The 14,246-nt window shown below is 40.2% G+C and overlaps 1 protein-coding gene across 1 annotated transcript in view; it reads right to left on the bottom strand.

The window, feature by feature from the left end:
• Positions 1-13,478, bottom strand: part of ABCA4 (ATP-binding cassette, sub-family A (ABC1), member 4) — a gene marked incomplete at its 3' end in the record, with an annotated part of 45,736 nt that extends 32,258 nt beyond the window's left edge. Inside the window, exons 1-5 of the mRNA XM_010185791.1 lie at positions 13,413-13,478; positions 9,683-9,776; positions 9,166-9,307; positions 7,141-7,280; positions 4,806-4,933 (exon numbers count right to left, since the gene is read on the bottom strand). Coding sequence (XP_010184093.1) covers positions 4,806-4,933; positions 7,141-7,280; positions 9,166-9,307; positions 9,683-9,776; positions 13,413-13,478 — 570 coding nt within the window. The remainder of the gene's footprint in view (positions 1-4,805; positions 4,934-7,140; positions 7,281-9,165; positions 9,308-9,682; positions 9,777-13,412) is intronic.
• Between the last annotated feature and the right edge of the window lie 768 nt (positions 13,479-14,246).

The following is a 14,246-nucleotide window of genomic DNA, read 5'->3' as shown; positions in this document are numbered from 1 at the left end:
GTTCTATTTTTGTTGACAGTTGCTCTATGAGAAAAAGGCCGGTTCCACTGATTCTCAAGCTTGATTTCCCTCAGTATTTTATTTCAGTTATGACTAGTCCACCCCAATGCTTCCCCACAGCCAGCATTCATTGTCACTGTGCACAAGCATACAGCCAAGCTTTACAAAGCCGTTTTACATTCAACCACGCCCATCTACTGATTACCACTTTACTATAAACATGGAACAGAAAAAAAACAATTATTGTCTTTAGTGTTCAACCATTGGGAACAGATTGGTTTATACCTAAACTGATGTAAATGCAAAATAACTCCATAGAATTCAGCTGAGTGACCTGGGATTTACACTGTTGTACCAGTATACTCTTGGTAGTCTACGATTCAGCTTTACTTGCTTTGTAAAGGACAGACTGCATGGCAATACAATAAAATGTAGCACTGGAAATTTCTCATAAGCCAATGTTCCCATCCTCTGTCTATCGCCTTTCCCAGTACAAACTGTAAGACAAAAAGCTCACAACACTGTGATAACTGTAAATGCTTACTGTGTTCGAGGCAAACACAGACTTTCAGACAAACAAGAACTATGCACTGACAGAATACTCTTAGGTTAAATGAATTTAATAAACTGCATGGACAAAATAAATTGGCAAATTCTGCACAGAATGTAACTTCCTTTAGAAAAGTAATCTGCTGAGCATTCCAGTCTTTAAGACATTTGGATCAAAACAAACATACCGCACCCATACCAGGTCAGACATAAGTGCACATTTGTTTCCTGTCTAAGCAAATTAACAAGGTCATCTAAGATTCTGAACATTATCAACATTTCGTATCTGCAAATAGTTTGCAGTTAGCAGCTGAGATTTGTTTGGTGGTACCTGTAAAAGGAAATATTTAAAAACCCAGAGGAATAAGATAAAAACATAATTCAGTTGCTTTGGAGAGTGGATTAAAGCTTAAGGAGTTATTCATTAAGTGCTTCAGGTGTCAGAAGCTACCAACAAAACTGCAAGTGTGGCTGTGGAAAGTCAGCATCCAGAATAGGAAAGGCAAGGGAAGAGAGGTGTAGTACAATACTGTCTTTCGTCTACCATGACTGTCCCGAGTTTCAGCTTATGGAGCTGCAGTTGACCAAAAAGCACCTGAATTAGGCACAGATTGTGTATTGGAATAACGATACAAAAAAGGGATGTGAATTTCTAGTAAAAGTATCTGAAAGGTACTGTCACTGTCATCACTACAGCTGTACCCGCACAAACGCACTGTTACCATAAGCTGGACAGTGTGAAGAGGCAGAATGCAAAAGAGAAAATGCAAGTGAAAGATACAGTCTGGCTTGCAGAAAACCTCCAAAACCAAACACCCCCACCCTCCCTCAAACTGGAACATCTGAATTGGATTTAACTGACTTGATGTCAGTGAAAGAATTTGCTTATTTGCTCAGTCACTTCTGTCCTGAGGATTTGTGTGAAAAGAGCAGCATTTTTTAACCATATATGCTTGATCTGGCATGGTCCTCCTCATCCAGTGCGATCTGCAATGAACCTGAGCTGCACAGGGAGGCAGCCTGGGAACCTTGTTTTGACTTGTGAAATGAGGAAACTGTGACATTAACATCACTGAGAAGGATTAAACACACACACAAAAAAGAGGTTATTTACAAACTGTAACTGCATTTCAAGAATGTTCATGAACAGATGGGATTAGAAAAACATCAAACCTCCGCCCTTCCAATTTTTCCGGTAGAGTGGGCTGCTGCCAATCTTTCCTGAACTTCTTATTGTGTTTTAACATCAGTCTCTTACCCTTATCTTAGAATGACTCAAAAAAGCAAGCCCTCAGAGGAAAACTTCAATACCTCTTTTTTTTTTTTTCAATCAATGTGTCACTGTTCGGCCAAAGCTAGCAAGATGAAGTCCAAATTATTTTTTCAGCTCGCTGGCTGTTTGATCACGTTTAGCTTTCAGCTCTGTGTGTCATTTCCTGCACTCCCAGGCAGCTCAGACCTAGATCTGTAGCCAGCTGTTGGCAACAAGTCAGGCTCTTGTAAACAACTTGCTTCCAGCTTGATCAGCTCTGTGCCACCAGAGCCAGGGGAAAGGGTGTACAGAGATGTGCAAGCAAACAGAGCAGCATGAAGAACTAGAGACAAACTATCATGGTTGAGGTTTAAGACAGGAACAGGCTGCCCAGGGAGGTGGTGGAGTCACCATCCCTGGATGTATTCAAAGAGCGGGTAGACGAGGTACTTAAGGATATGGTTTAGGGGGTAGATAGGAATGGTTGGACGTGATGATCTCAGAGGGCTTTTCCAACCGAGCGATTCTGTGATTCTGTGACAACCACAGATCTAGGTCTTGTCATGGCTCTGCAACTTCTACCTCAACCAACCATAAGTCTAGCCTGAGTAAGTTTCTTATCAAGAAGGTCTATAGGAATTAAATGATTTATCTCCCATATGAGACCACCCAGGTATCTTTGAGTGTCCACTTCCTACTGAAAAATAATTATTTTGCGGTCTTTAGAAAATTATGAGAGTAGCTTTTCTGCACCAGTTGCTCCTGGAGGAAGTATCACACCACTTTCTTTCCTCCTAGCCATAAATCAGGTCTTCTGAGATGATCACAGAATCACAGAATACATTGTGCTGGAAGAGACCTTTGGAAGTCATCTAGTCCAACCCTCCTGCAGTGAACAGGGATATCCTCAACTAGATCAGGTTGCTCAGAGCCCCGTCCAACCTGACCTTGAATGTTTCCACACATGGGGCCTCTACAACCTCTCTGGGCAACTTGTTCCAGTGTTTCACCACCTTATTTCTTTCTTATATCCAGTTTAAATCTACTTTCCCTTAATTTAAAACTATTACTTCTTGTTCTGTCACAACAGGACTTGCTAAAAAGATTGACCCCATCTTTCTTATAGGCCCCCTTTAAGTACTGAAAGGCTGCAATAGGGTTTCCCCACAGCCTTCTCTTCTCCAGGCTGAACAACCTCAGCTCCCTCAGCCTGTCCTCATAGCAGAGGTATTTCAGCCCTCAGAGCATTTTTGTGGCCCTCCTCTGGACCTGCTCCAGCAGTTCCATGTCCTTCTCGTACTGAGGGTTCCAGAGCTGGACGCAGTACGTCAGGTGAGGTCTCACCATAGCAGAGTAGAGGGGCACAATCACCTCCCTTGACCTGCTGGCTACACTTCATTTAATGCAGCCCAGGATGCGATTGGCCTTCTGGGCTGCAGATGCACACTGGTGGCTCATGTCCAGCTTTTCGTCCACCAGTACTCCCAAGTGCTCCTCTGCAGAGCTGCTCTCCATCACATCATCCCACAGCCTACATTGATACTGATAACGTTATATCCCTGGGATTACTGCTAACAAGAAAACTTTACAGAGGACAGTAAAGGTAGTATTTAACACCAGGTCTCCACCAGCTTTCTCTCTTACTGATGCTCAGATTTCTTTTATTTCCTGCATAAAGAGAATTACATCTCTTTCTACATCGGCACAGAAAATACAGCAGAAAGACACCATGTTCCAGAAGCTCTCAATCATACTTTTGGTGCTGGTATTGAAAACTTCAGTCCTGCATACAGTGGCAATCAGAGATTTGTAGATGAATGAATGCCATTGGCAATAGAGACAAACACAACAGCACACAGATCTCCTGGCACAGCAGATCTCTGACAAAGAAGAGGTTAGGGACAAAAAGGGAACGAGAAGCCCAGCGGGATATCTGTATATATTCTTGTCATGAGCAGCAAGGAAACAAATTTTCACCATCTCAGCTGATACAGAGGTGTGAAAATAAGTAGGCTGTATCAATTGACACTGGCTTTGATATGGTCTTCTGGTACTGCTTCATGACGAAGCAAGGAGAGGGGTCTTGCCCTGGTGCTAATCAAGAGCACAGCAGATAAGTAATCTGGCTACTAGTCACACTTAGCTGTGATGGAAAAAAGGAACTGCTTGCAAGTTCATTAATGCCCTCCCTCATTCTGGCCACACACAGCTCCAGCATTTGTGTTTTATGTGGCAGTGAAAAAAGAAGAATTGTGTCTTTCACCTCAGTTATTCACTTGCTTCCACCCACACACTAACGCAATGCAGAAATTGTTCCAGAGTTCTGATTCAGCAACATCCATTCATTAACACAGCATTCCTCACAGAGATCCCAGCCACCAGTATACGCAGAGGCAGAGACAGCCTGGACTTGATCAGACACAGTTTCCTGCTTAGCTGCTTCAGTTTTGACCTGCAGTTTTCTCTACGAATTTTCTGAGTTGATCTAGCATTCAATCAGAATCTAAGAAAGTGGGTCTGCTTCCCCACTCCCACCTATTCATGTGAGACAATGCCATAAAGCCACCATATTACTCTGCTGACATTGGGGCAGAGAATTTAAATGTTAAATTCAGAACCTCAAATAGTTCTCTGCTGCTATTCATCAGGACTGCTGTCTCAAAAGGATGCACAGCTGCCTTATACTTTTGCACCAAGTCTTTAATCACGGGGATGGATGCATTGCTTGGCAATATAATTTTTTGCTGCTTGTTACTTGGGAGCAACAGCAGCACTGAACCAAGTATATTTTTATTTAATGCATATTCAAAGTGTTTTAAAAAGACAAATCAAGCACTTATTCCTCTACATTCACAAAAAGCAAAGGGAGAAGTTGTATTTACAGCCTATATAAGACAGTAGATATTCTGGGTACAAGGCTCTCACGGAGGCTACTTTGTGTATATGACTCAAGAGAGTGCATTCCACACAGATAACAGCTTGGTAGCTTTTATACTTTACCCACCTGTTCAGGACGCACTTGAGCATTAATAAGCTGGAAAACAACAATATCTGGGAGGCCAGCATTGTCCAGCAAAAAGGAAGTGAGAGTCTCCCCATCTTTCAAGATGTCTAGAATTCGTATTCCTCTTCCTGGATGAAGAAAGGAGTGCAGATATCAGTGAGATACCAAACAAAGGAAGGTAAAGAACAACACATACCACGGCTTAAACCTGCAAAAAGTACGTGCTTTGGCTCATATACTTAGTAGTGACTAATGGGGTCCAAAACTATTATTGAAATTCAAAATAATTTTAATCCTTTGTTGGGGAATGATCATCAGAAAATGCTGAGTATTCTGACTCTGCATGTCTGATCTCAGAGATGTTAGAGACTAAGATGAATTCTGCCTCAGTATGGTCCATGAAAGCTTGGAAAGTGAATGCTGCTCATGTCCATTGACTACTACAGCCTTTATTAAAGGTAGTTCGCAGACCATCAACAGACTTAGGTAAAGAATGCTTGAAAAGTCCCCATTCCTCCAGTCTTTAGAACAGACAATTGAAACTGATAGGAGCAGGAAGTACTATACTGACACAGGTAATATGGCTTTAGACATACCCACATAAACATGCACGAATTTGCCGCTGAGACTCTCCATTTTGTGAGCTAAGTAGAGTCTTATCAGATTTTGACATCTAACTGCCCCAATTCCATCTGCAATAAGCATATTCTGTCCTAGGGCTGCAGGGGCTGAGCAGAACTTCAATTGCTCCTCCATGTATTTACTCAAACATAAAAACAATAGTGGGGGCCTGTCCCCCATGTTCTCACTGATGCCCTTCCTGGCACTCAGGTACTGTGGAGGAAAAAGCACGCTACAGGAACACATCTCATCAAATGTGTCAGTGCAAGGGGGGAATGGGACAAGAAAGGAGGACTGAAGGTGGATCCAGTTTAAGGAATTAGGAGAAGGAGCAATCTTAATTCTGACATTTGTTATTTTTCTCATTGCTCAACTTTGCAGCTATAAATATTCTGTTAAGACTGTTACTTATAGGCAATAGCAGTAAGCTACACACACAGAGAACTTAAATAATAAATTCTGGAGTACCTTCTTCTGTATGGAAAAAGGTGGCAATTCACACAAACAGGAGATTCCTTTTTTTTTATTTTTATTTTTTACCTTTTTTTTAAGGTAAAACACATTCAAAACTCACACATTCTAAAAGAGCATTAACATTATATTTCACAGAAGTTGGGAGGAACGTTCTCTATTTTCTAACTGCTGAGTAAAGTTGAAACGGGATGCAAAGGCAAATTCCCAAACCATGAGGTGTGGTCCCACAGTAATATGTTGCAAACCCATGGCATGTCATGCTTTTCCTCACCTCTAAATAGGCAGGTTTGGTTTCTCCAGCTGTGTACAAACCACAGCTCAGATTATTCTCAAGTTCTTGTTTGCATTCTGGGCCATTTTGATCGATTGTTATTTAAAATGAGATAGACCCTTCTTTATTTCTAGTTAGAAACCTCTGACGAGATAATGGAGAACATGTATCGGATGGTTTATACACATCCTATTACAAATACATGGACAGTGACTATTTGATTTAAATAAGAATATTATTCCTGTGGCAAAAGACGTGAGAATTCAGAGCCAGGCCATTTTTGTGCCATTAGTTTCAGGAGTATCTTTTCAAATTCTGTACTTAAAGCCAAATATTACCTTAAAAAATATTATTAGTCTATTTCCTATTATTCCCTAGGATTGTGTTTTGAATTTGGCAAGTTGTTTTAAGTAAAAATTAATGGATTCATATAATTTGCAATTCTGTTTATAAGAAGTGTGCAATGCCTTCTCTCTAAACACATCATCAAGACAGCAGAAAGTGTTTCTTTCTTCATTGTTGCAAACCTATTTCAGCTAACATGAAACAACGTCTCTCTAAGCTCTTCTCTGGGTTATGCTCCTAGTATATATTCAGGCTTATTCCTAGCTTTCCATTCCCTCTGCATCTTCCAGTGACACCTTCTTACTGCTTCTGCCTCTACTGTAATAATAATTAATGAAATATGTTCCACCACATGTTTTACTTTGGGTGATGACATATCCATGTTTTTGTGTTTTGAGTTTTGTCTACTGTTACTTAAGGAAGATGGAGCTGAATGCCCCTCTCGCTCAAATGAAGGGTGTTTGTTACAACACTGGGCAAGTTTTAACTTACCCTCTTTAACAGTAAGCAGAGTAAGAGCCACATGTGAAATACATTAAAATGTTGTCAGTCTGCAGAGTAACCACAAGTCAGCTCTCCAAATGATAAATTCAATAGTCTAAAGGATACAGACAAAACAATTACCTGCAATTCTTTCAGGATTAGTTCTCATTGTTTCCATAAACTGAGTCATAATGACCAGTTCTTCCCAGATTCTGCCGAGGTCACGAAATTCCGGGGCTTCCAGTAAGAGCTCCTGAGCATCTTTATATACCCTTGCAAGTCTAAAAGAAGAAACAGTGAACCAACAATAATTTAAGACTGATGATTCTTAAGAAAATTTCACACACGCAAAAAAAGGGGAAATTGACTTTCTCTATGTTAGGAATGAGGAAATAACATATTTTGTCCTCAGTCTTGAAACTCAAATCTTAGTTTTGTGGTGACAACACTGTAGCTTCAGGTGGTGTGGGATTCAGTTAGATTTTGAAGTCCACGGAAGGTTTAAGAGGGCTACCAGTGTTATAGAAGGTTGGTCTGTCGTACACTTTGCTAGCCATGCTGATCTTGCTGGGGGAGACAGAACCTTCCCTAGACAACATTCACCTCACAGCTATGGTGCAAATCTGCTCTGGTTCTGGCCCAGGCTCAGCTCCAGCAGTTGGACAGGGCACTCTGGGCACATGCAGCCCTGCTCAGCCAGGTAAGTCACATGGAATCACCCAGACTAAGAATCCTCTTCCCTCTCCCAGCTCAGTCCTCTCCAGTGTAAGGACAGCTTTTAAGTCCCTTCAAAACATTACTTCTAGGAGATGCAGGAAAACAGGAGTGACAAACTGTCACAGGCAGCTCTTCACCTACTGGTTCTGGGTTAGAACACACAGTTCGAGCTAAGATGCAATCAGGTCCTGTGTTTATAAACAAGTATGAAAAAATTATTAGCAGCAGGGGAGGCCATTACATTTCTTTAACAGTGATATGTTTTTCCATACATGGAATGGTATATCTCAGTCCTCGTGTCTTATTTTAGCTTACAGGAAACAGCAAACAGGAAAGACTAAATTCTTTCAGAAAACACAATGTATTTGCTTCCTCTGTAATGCACTGAATTTACTCTGACTCAAAGGGACAGTTTGCTCTGTAATAAGTTACCTAGAAAAGCCAGAATGTACAGAAAACATAATGCTCTAGCTTCACTGTGGGACTGGCTATACTTCACAAAAAAAAAAAAAGCTCAGCTATTTTAAATAGGAACAAAAGGTCAAATGCTAAGTTAACTCCAAGGAATGGACTTTCACGCAGCTGGGGCTTTAATGGCCTTGACATTGTTGGCTCATGAATTCTAATCATTGGATGCTCCAAAGGATACTATTTAAAAAAGCAGATTTAGAGCATTTTTTATACCTATTCTAACAGGTTTTCACTCTAAGGGTCTTTGTCCATTATGCTGTTTTTCATGACTCAGCTGTAACAAACAATGCAATGAAGCAGTCACAGAGTTCTCTTTCATTAACAGTCCAGAAATCTCCCATTCTGTTAAGAAGTTTAGTATCTGAAGGTTACTACGCTGATTCAAGTCTCACAAGTATACAGGCTAAACAACTGCTACTGAAGAAGAAGTGCAGATTTTCCTTTGCTGCTACTTCATCAGGGCTCTCATTCAGAGGGGACAACTCAAGTGATGTGAAAAGAAAGCTTAGGGGTTTCACACTCTTGTATCAAAAAGATTTGTCCCAAGACATTCACTAAACAGCAGGGCAATGAAAAGGATGGATTTTATTAAGTCAACACGTTACCTAGAGACTAGCACAACAGAACTTATTCAAGAAAGGCCCAAATCTATCATCACAAGCTCTGTTTCAACTTTGTAGGTCACTGCTGGAATGAAACTGATGTGCTAGAACTGAAAATGTTTATCTTCCAGTATTTGCACTCTGGTGTCTTCTTAAATGCCCATCTTTCACTTTTCATTCATACCACAGAACAATTCTTTAGAATAACCCTCAGTGCATTGAGGGACCTTCCTAAAGAGGCTGAGGATACTCCATCCTTTCTCCCTGCATCATTCGTGTCCATGAATGCTCAAGAGGTGCCAAGAGCAGGCTATCAGCAGTGGCCTGGCAGATCTGCATTACTGCAGCTCAATGTCACACATACAGATCTGCTTACATGGAATTGTTGTAGTTGGACACAACACCTGGACCCTCTCCATGGGTTGGGCTACGAAAACAGGGGTTGTTCAGGTTACAGAAGATGCCGTGTAACCATGGCAGTGTTCCTGCAGATGGCATTGCCTTGTTTGGGAAGTGACCTAGAGTATGGAAACACAAAATACAAATGGTTAGGTATCCTCTCCAATGCAGCCTCTGTGAATCTAAGTAGCGTGATGGATTGGTTCACTACAGTGCCTTCTCAGTAACAGAATTACAGAAATCTACAACTTGATAGAATCTGGACACCTCATGTAAGTCCAACTACAAAGTATCTCACAGGAAAACTACAGCTTTTTTTTTTCTCCCCTCTGGTAATTCTTACAATATGTAGCTATAATTATCTAAACTACTTGAAGCAAAGTCTGTTCTTTTGCCACTGGAGAATAATACCCAGCAAACAGTACCTCTGTCTGAGAACTTCTAGCCATTATCTAGCACAAATCAGAGCATTAAAACTTCTTAAACGTTCTTACATTCATGCTGGCGATACAGTGGATTAGCTTTCCTCAGCCAGACAAGGGCAAGAAATAATGACAGAGGCCATAGAAGCTCCACCAGAAAACGAAGCTGGAAAAAAAGGAAAAAAAACCCATTCAAAATAAATTTTACAGATGAACCATGTATAGAGTCACTAAGTGACAACAGGGCTGAGGTGCCTCCTCACAGCAGCAATGCCCAGTGCACCATGTGCCCATGGTTACCCCTGTTTCACCATTTGGAAAGGACACTCAGAAACAGCAAGGACTTCATCAGAGCCCCATGAAGCATCACCATTAACTCAGTAGCTTCTCCATCTCTTCTAAAGAAACATTTAAGCATCCTGCCTGACGTAAAAAGAGGCAGCAGGTAGTATTAAACTGCCGGATAGACCAGGTATAAGTCTAAATAGTTTTTGTACAAAGTTGATGCCTCTAACAATACAGGAAAAAAGCATTAGATGCAAGAGAAAAAAGTGTGCATTTTGTTTTGAGGTTTTTTTTTATCCACACCTTCACAATGTTGGGCTCATTAGTAGGCTGCCAGTGCACTGTGTTTACCCAAGGTAAAAGACTTTAGCATAAGCTTACATTCTTTGATCTTCATTTTTGCTTCTTTTTATCATTATTAATTTCAACATTATTAATTTTCTAGTACAGGTAGAAATGTATACATTAAGCTAAAACATCTCATTCAATAACATAGATGATCCTATCAAAGGCCACTTTATTGCCCAGATCTTTCAATACACTTAGAACAGTTACCAGCTCCCAGCCATGACAGAAAATCAAGGGCACTGCTTTACCACAGAGCAAGATCCTGCCCGATTTTCAGTCTGTTTCCTCCACTCCTGTGTTTCAGGCTGTTTTAATGCCTCTGTGTGTTTTGGCAGAGGTTTCAAACTGCAGCCCTTTGATCCCATGACACAGACTTTGGGCTCTGAGGACCAGCTATAGGATTTTTGTTTCCAGCTACACGGTGCTTTTTTTCTCCTTTGCACAAGAGCCAGGACAAACTCTCTCCAGAACTGGGGTTGTAGCACATGCACAGGAAAGCCCTTCCTGCCTCCTTTCCTTTGCTCCTGCCTCCCCAACCAGGCACCAAACATCTAACAATAATGCGTACAGTAGCAGAGCCAGAGACAAGATGGGTCACACGCAAATGTGTTTTTTCAAACTGCAAGGCAAAAGATACTCCACAGCATAATTTTTTTCTCTGTAACTTTGTCTGGCAGCTTTAGTTAAGCAGAGCTTTTGCTTACAGCAAAGGGGTAGAAAGCTTTTCACCAGGCAACCATTTCCTATTGCACACTTTTTCTCTGACAGCTTTCTTTCTAAAAATAGAACAACAACAAAAAACCCAACCCATCACTACCTCGGAAGTTATGCATGCTTGATATTTTAAAGCCAGAGAAAATTTTACCAGAAGCAAAGGGCAGGTGACAATTAGAAAAGGAAACCTGCCATTGTAGAGCTCTTTCTTTGACAGCTGTAGTGCACAGCTCGGAACATGGTATTACAAACGTTTCTCAGCAGGAGTCCACAAGGTCTGATTAACACCCATTGCCATCCATTTGATGAGATGTTTGGGACAAGCACTCACTACACGCTCAAACTCAGAGGTGTACAAGCTGGGGAGACTCCTTGGTTGTCATCTTCGCTGCAGAGTTAATCTGGGTTATTGCTCAGATGTCGATTCTTATGTCATTCACAGGAAATACAAAATCCTCAGTCTTGAATTCAGTAATTCCTTTCTGTCTGAGCTAACTAGTTTGGAAGGGAATGAAGGCTAAAGCACAAAGGAAGCTTGCTTTCAAGTTGGTACACAATGTGTTGTGCAATAAGGACAGATCAAATGCAGTTAGCCCCCTGATTCTTGGCTGTGGTCCTTTTCCCAAGGACACACAGGTGCCTCAGAACTTAGTAGAAGGATCAGAGAGTAGCCCATAAGTCTGCAAGACTGCAAGATAAACAGCCAGAAATCCCAGCAACATGCAGAGAAATGTAATATCCAGACAGAGCTGTAATGGACCAAGCACAATGACACAAACATGTAAGTCTGACAACCTTAAACTGGCTGTGGGTCAACTGTTAACTCTGTAATAAAGCCTCTCCTCTTGTGATTTAGATTAGACTAAATGATGAACTTGAGTAGAAAACCAGATATACCTCCATTTATGGTACTACACAACTGATAGCAGAAAACAGGCTGATTTTTCCAAAACACATTTCCAAAACACATTTTATAGCTACTTTTGACATTATGGGTTTTTGTTTAGGCTACCTTGTTTCTCTGTGCGGACAAATAAGCACATAGGTGTATATACTTGGAAAAGGAAATTATTTTTACTGACTCTGTTGTAAAATGTTCTACTCTTCAGAGTGGAGAAAATATTCTCCTGTTGTAAGCACAGTGATTTAATCCACAAGTTAGGAATGATCATCATAGAAAGGGATCTCTGGCAACACCAGAAAACACCAAGCTAGCTTTTTTGAAAATTCTATAGGAAAAAATAAACAACAAGAAAGACAATTCCTGAAGCCCAAGCAGGCACTTTGGGTCACATATCTGAGCAGATTTGCCAGAATAAAAAAGCATTTCACACACTGAAAATACCGAAGAATTACATAAAGATACATTTGCTAAAAATTAAAAACCAGTGGCTTTCAATTCTCTCAGTAGACACATTTGAAGATCACAAAGACGTGGATTTTCAGTTTGGTTTTGTTCTTGGGTTGGATTTTTTGGTGAACTTGAGAAACAAGCTACACAGCTCCTCAACAATCAGTAACTGAAGTCCAGCTTCAAATAGATGTCCTCATATTGGATATAATTTACATAGGACTGGTCACTTTCATAGTGTATTAAATCATAAGCTGGCAATGTTGTATGCATGAGCTCTTGATGGCAATATAGACTGTGGGAGAAAGTCTGCTGGGAAGCTATGAAAGAAAGGACATTCAATTTGTCTCTGAAGAAAACCAGATAATCCTTTGATCCTGGAAAGCACAGCATATGAGTCATTCCTAATGACTAAAATCAGGTCAGCATAGGTAAGCGTTTCAAGTCATCCCATGGCTCAGTTTGACCCTATTGATCTTTGGTATTATGGCAAAATTGTTTGCATGGCTGTTACAGCCTCACAGATGCCCCGATGTACCTTTTAATTACTTTTAGTTTGAAACTAAGGGTTTGAGTCTAAGAAAATCTGGCTTAAAGGGGAAAAAAAAAAAGTGGAAAGTAATAGACAAATTTGCTCTAAGAAAGTAGCATAAGATCTAAGAGGACCTGAAAGGATTTTAAATACTCCTCTGATTTTGACATTACTTATGTAATTCAGCTGTATTAAAAAATAAAATCTGTGTGAACTTTAGGGCCCTAACTGGATTCACATTTAAGAGTAGCTGGGTGTGAGGGGCAAATTTAAAATTATGAATCAAACCTTCTTGAGTGCCCACAATGTTTTCTAACAGCAGATCTCTTTATGTGAAAATACCAAAATATTACTACCCACAACTCTTCTCCTGGGACGCAATCCTATTCTCAATACAAGTATTCTATGTTCAGCCTGTAAAGAGCAGCTTTGCAAACAGCACCAGACAAGGTCCCAGACAGCAGCATTTTATTCTTTGAGAAAATTGTGATTTTCACATGCTGATAAATGTACCGGTCACTTCATCAAGGAGAGTATTGTCCAGAACTGAAATCCAAAGACTAATACTTTACCTTTTGTCTTTTCCGAAGGATCCAGTTCTTCCAGAGAAGAAGTCTGACTTGCCTAAAGAAGCTCATTCTTCTGCATCAACACTTCTGGTTAAACCTGTGGCAAAGGATGGATTGCCATTTCTCAGCTGACAGCTGAAATAGACCTCAGAGCAAAATAACAGCCTTTTGTTCTTATTTTAAGATTATGTTATCACAGAGATCAGTTTCTTTCATTGTCTGCACCATTTAATTTTTACACTCGATACACTATCATGCATGAAAAATCATGGTTGTCCTTTGTTTGGAGGCTGTTTCATGTGACAGAAAAACCCAGCACCAAAAATCAAGAGAGAGGAAAATAATCTCTTTCAAATGAAAAGAGTCATTAACATTGAATCCAGCTATTAATTTGGACTTGCAATTAATGAAAGCAGTTAACTGCTGCATCATTTATTGGATTAAATCTGTGTTTTCAAACTGTTTTTTCCAGGAAAATATGAATTTACAACGGGATGTTAGTTTATATAAAAATCTTAGTAGTTATGATAAAGACAAAATTATTTTGTTTCTCATTCAGATACTATAAATGTATATTATCACAGCCTGGAATGCATTGTGTAAAGGGAAATCCTTTTTGTTAATCCATTTTATTAAAAGAATACAGAATCTCCTATTTTTTACACTTTTCAATTCAGCAACTCCTATGACATTTTACTAGGGATACAGCAGAATTTAAACCACTGAATGCTCTGTTTTCTATGTTCATGACTCATTTTGATCACCATGAATTTTTCCCTTCCTTCAAAAGGAAAACAAGAATACGACATCTAAATCTAAATACCAGATACAGGGACC

Source organism: Mesitornis unicolor, unplaced genomic scaffold, assembly GCF_000695765.1.
Source record: "Mesitornis unicolor isolate BGI_N332 unplaced genomic scaffold, ASM69576v1 scaffold246, whole genome shotgun sequence".
NCBI lineage: Eukaryota > Metazoa > Chordata > Aves > Mesitornithiformes > Mesitornithidae > Mesitornis > Mesitornis unicolor.
The sequence above is the reverse complement of the archived record's forward strand: the minus strand, read 5'-3'. Positions and strand labels throughout refer to the sequence as shown.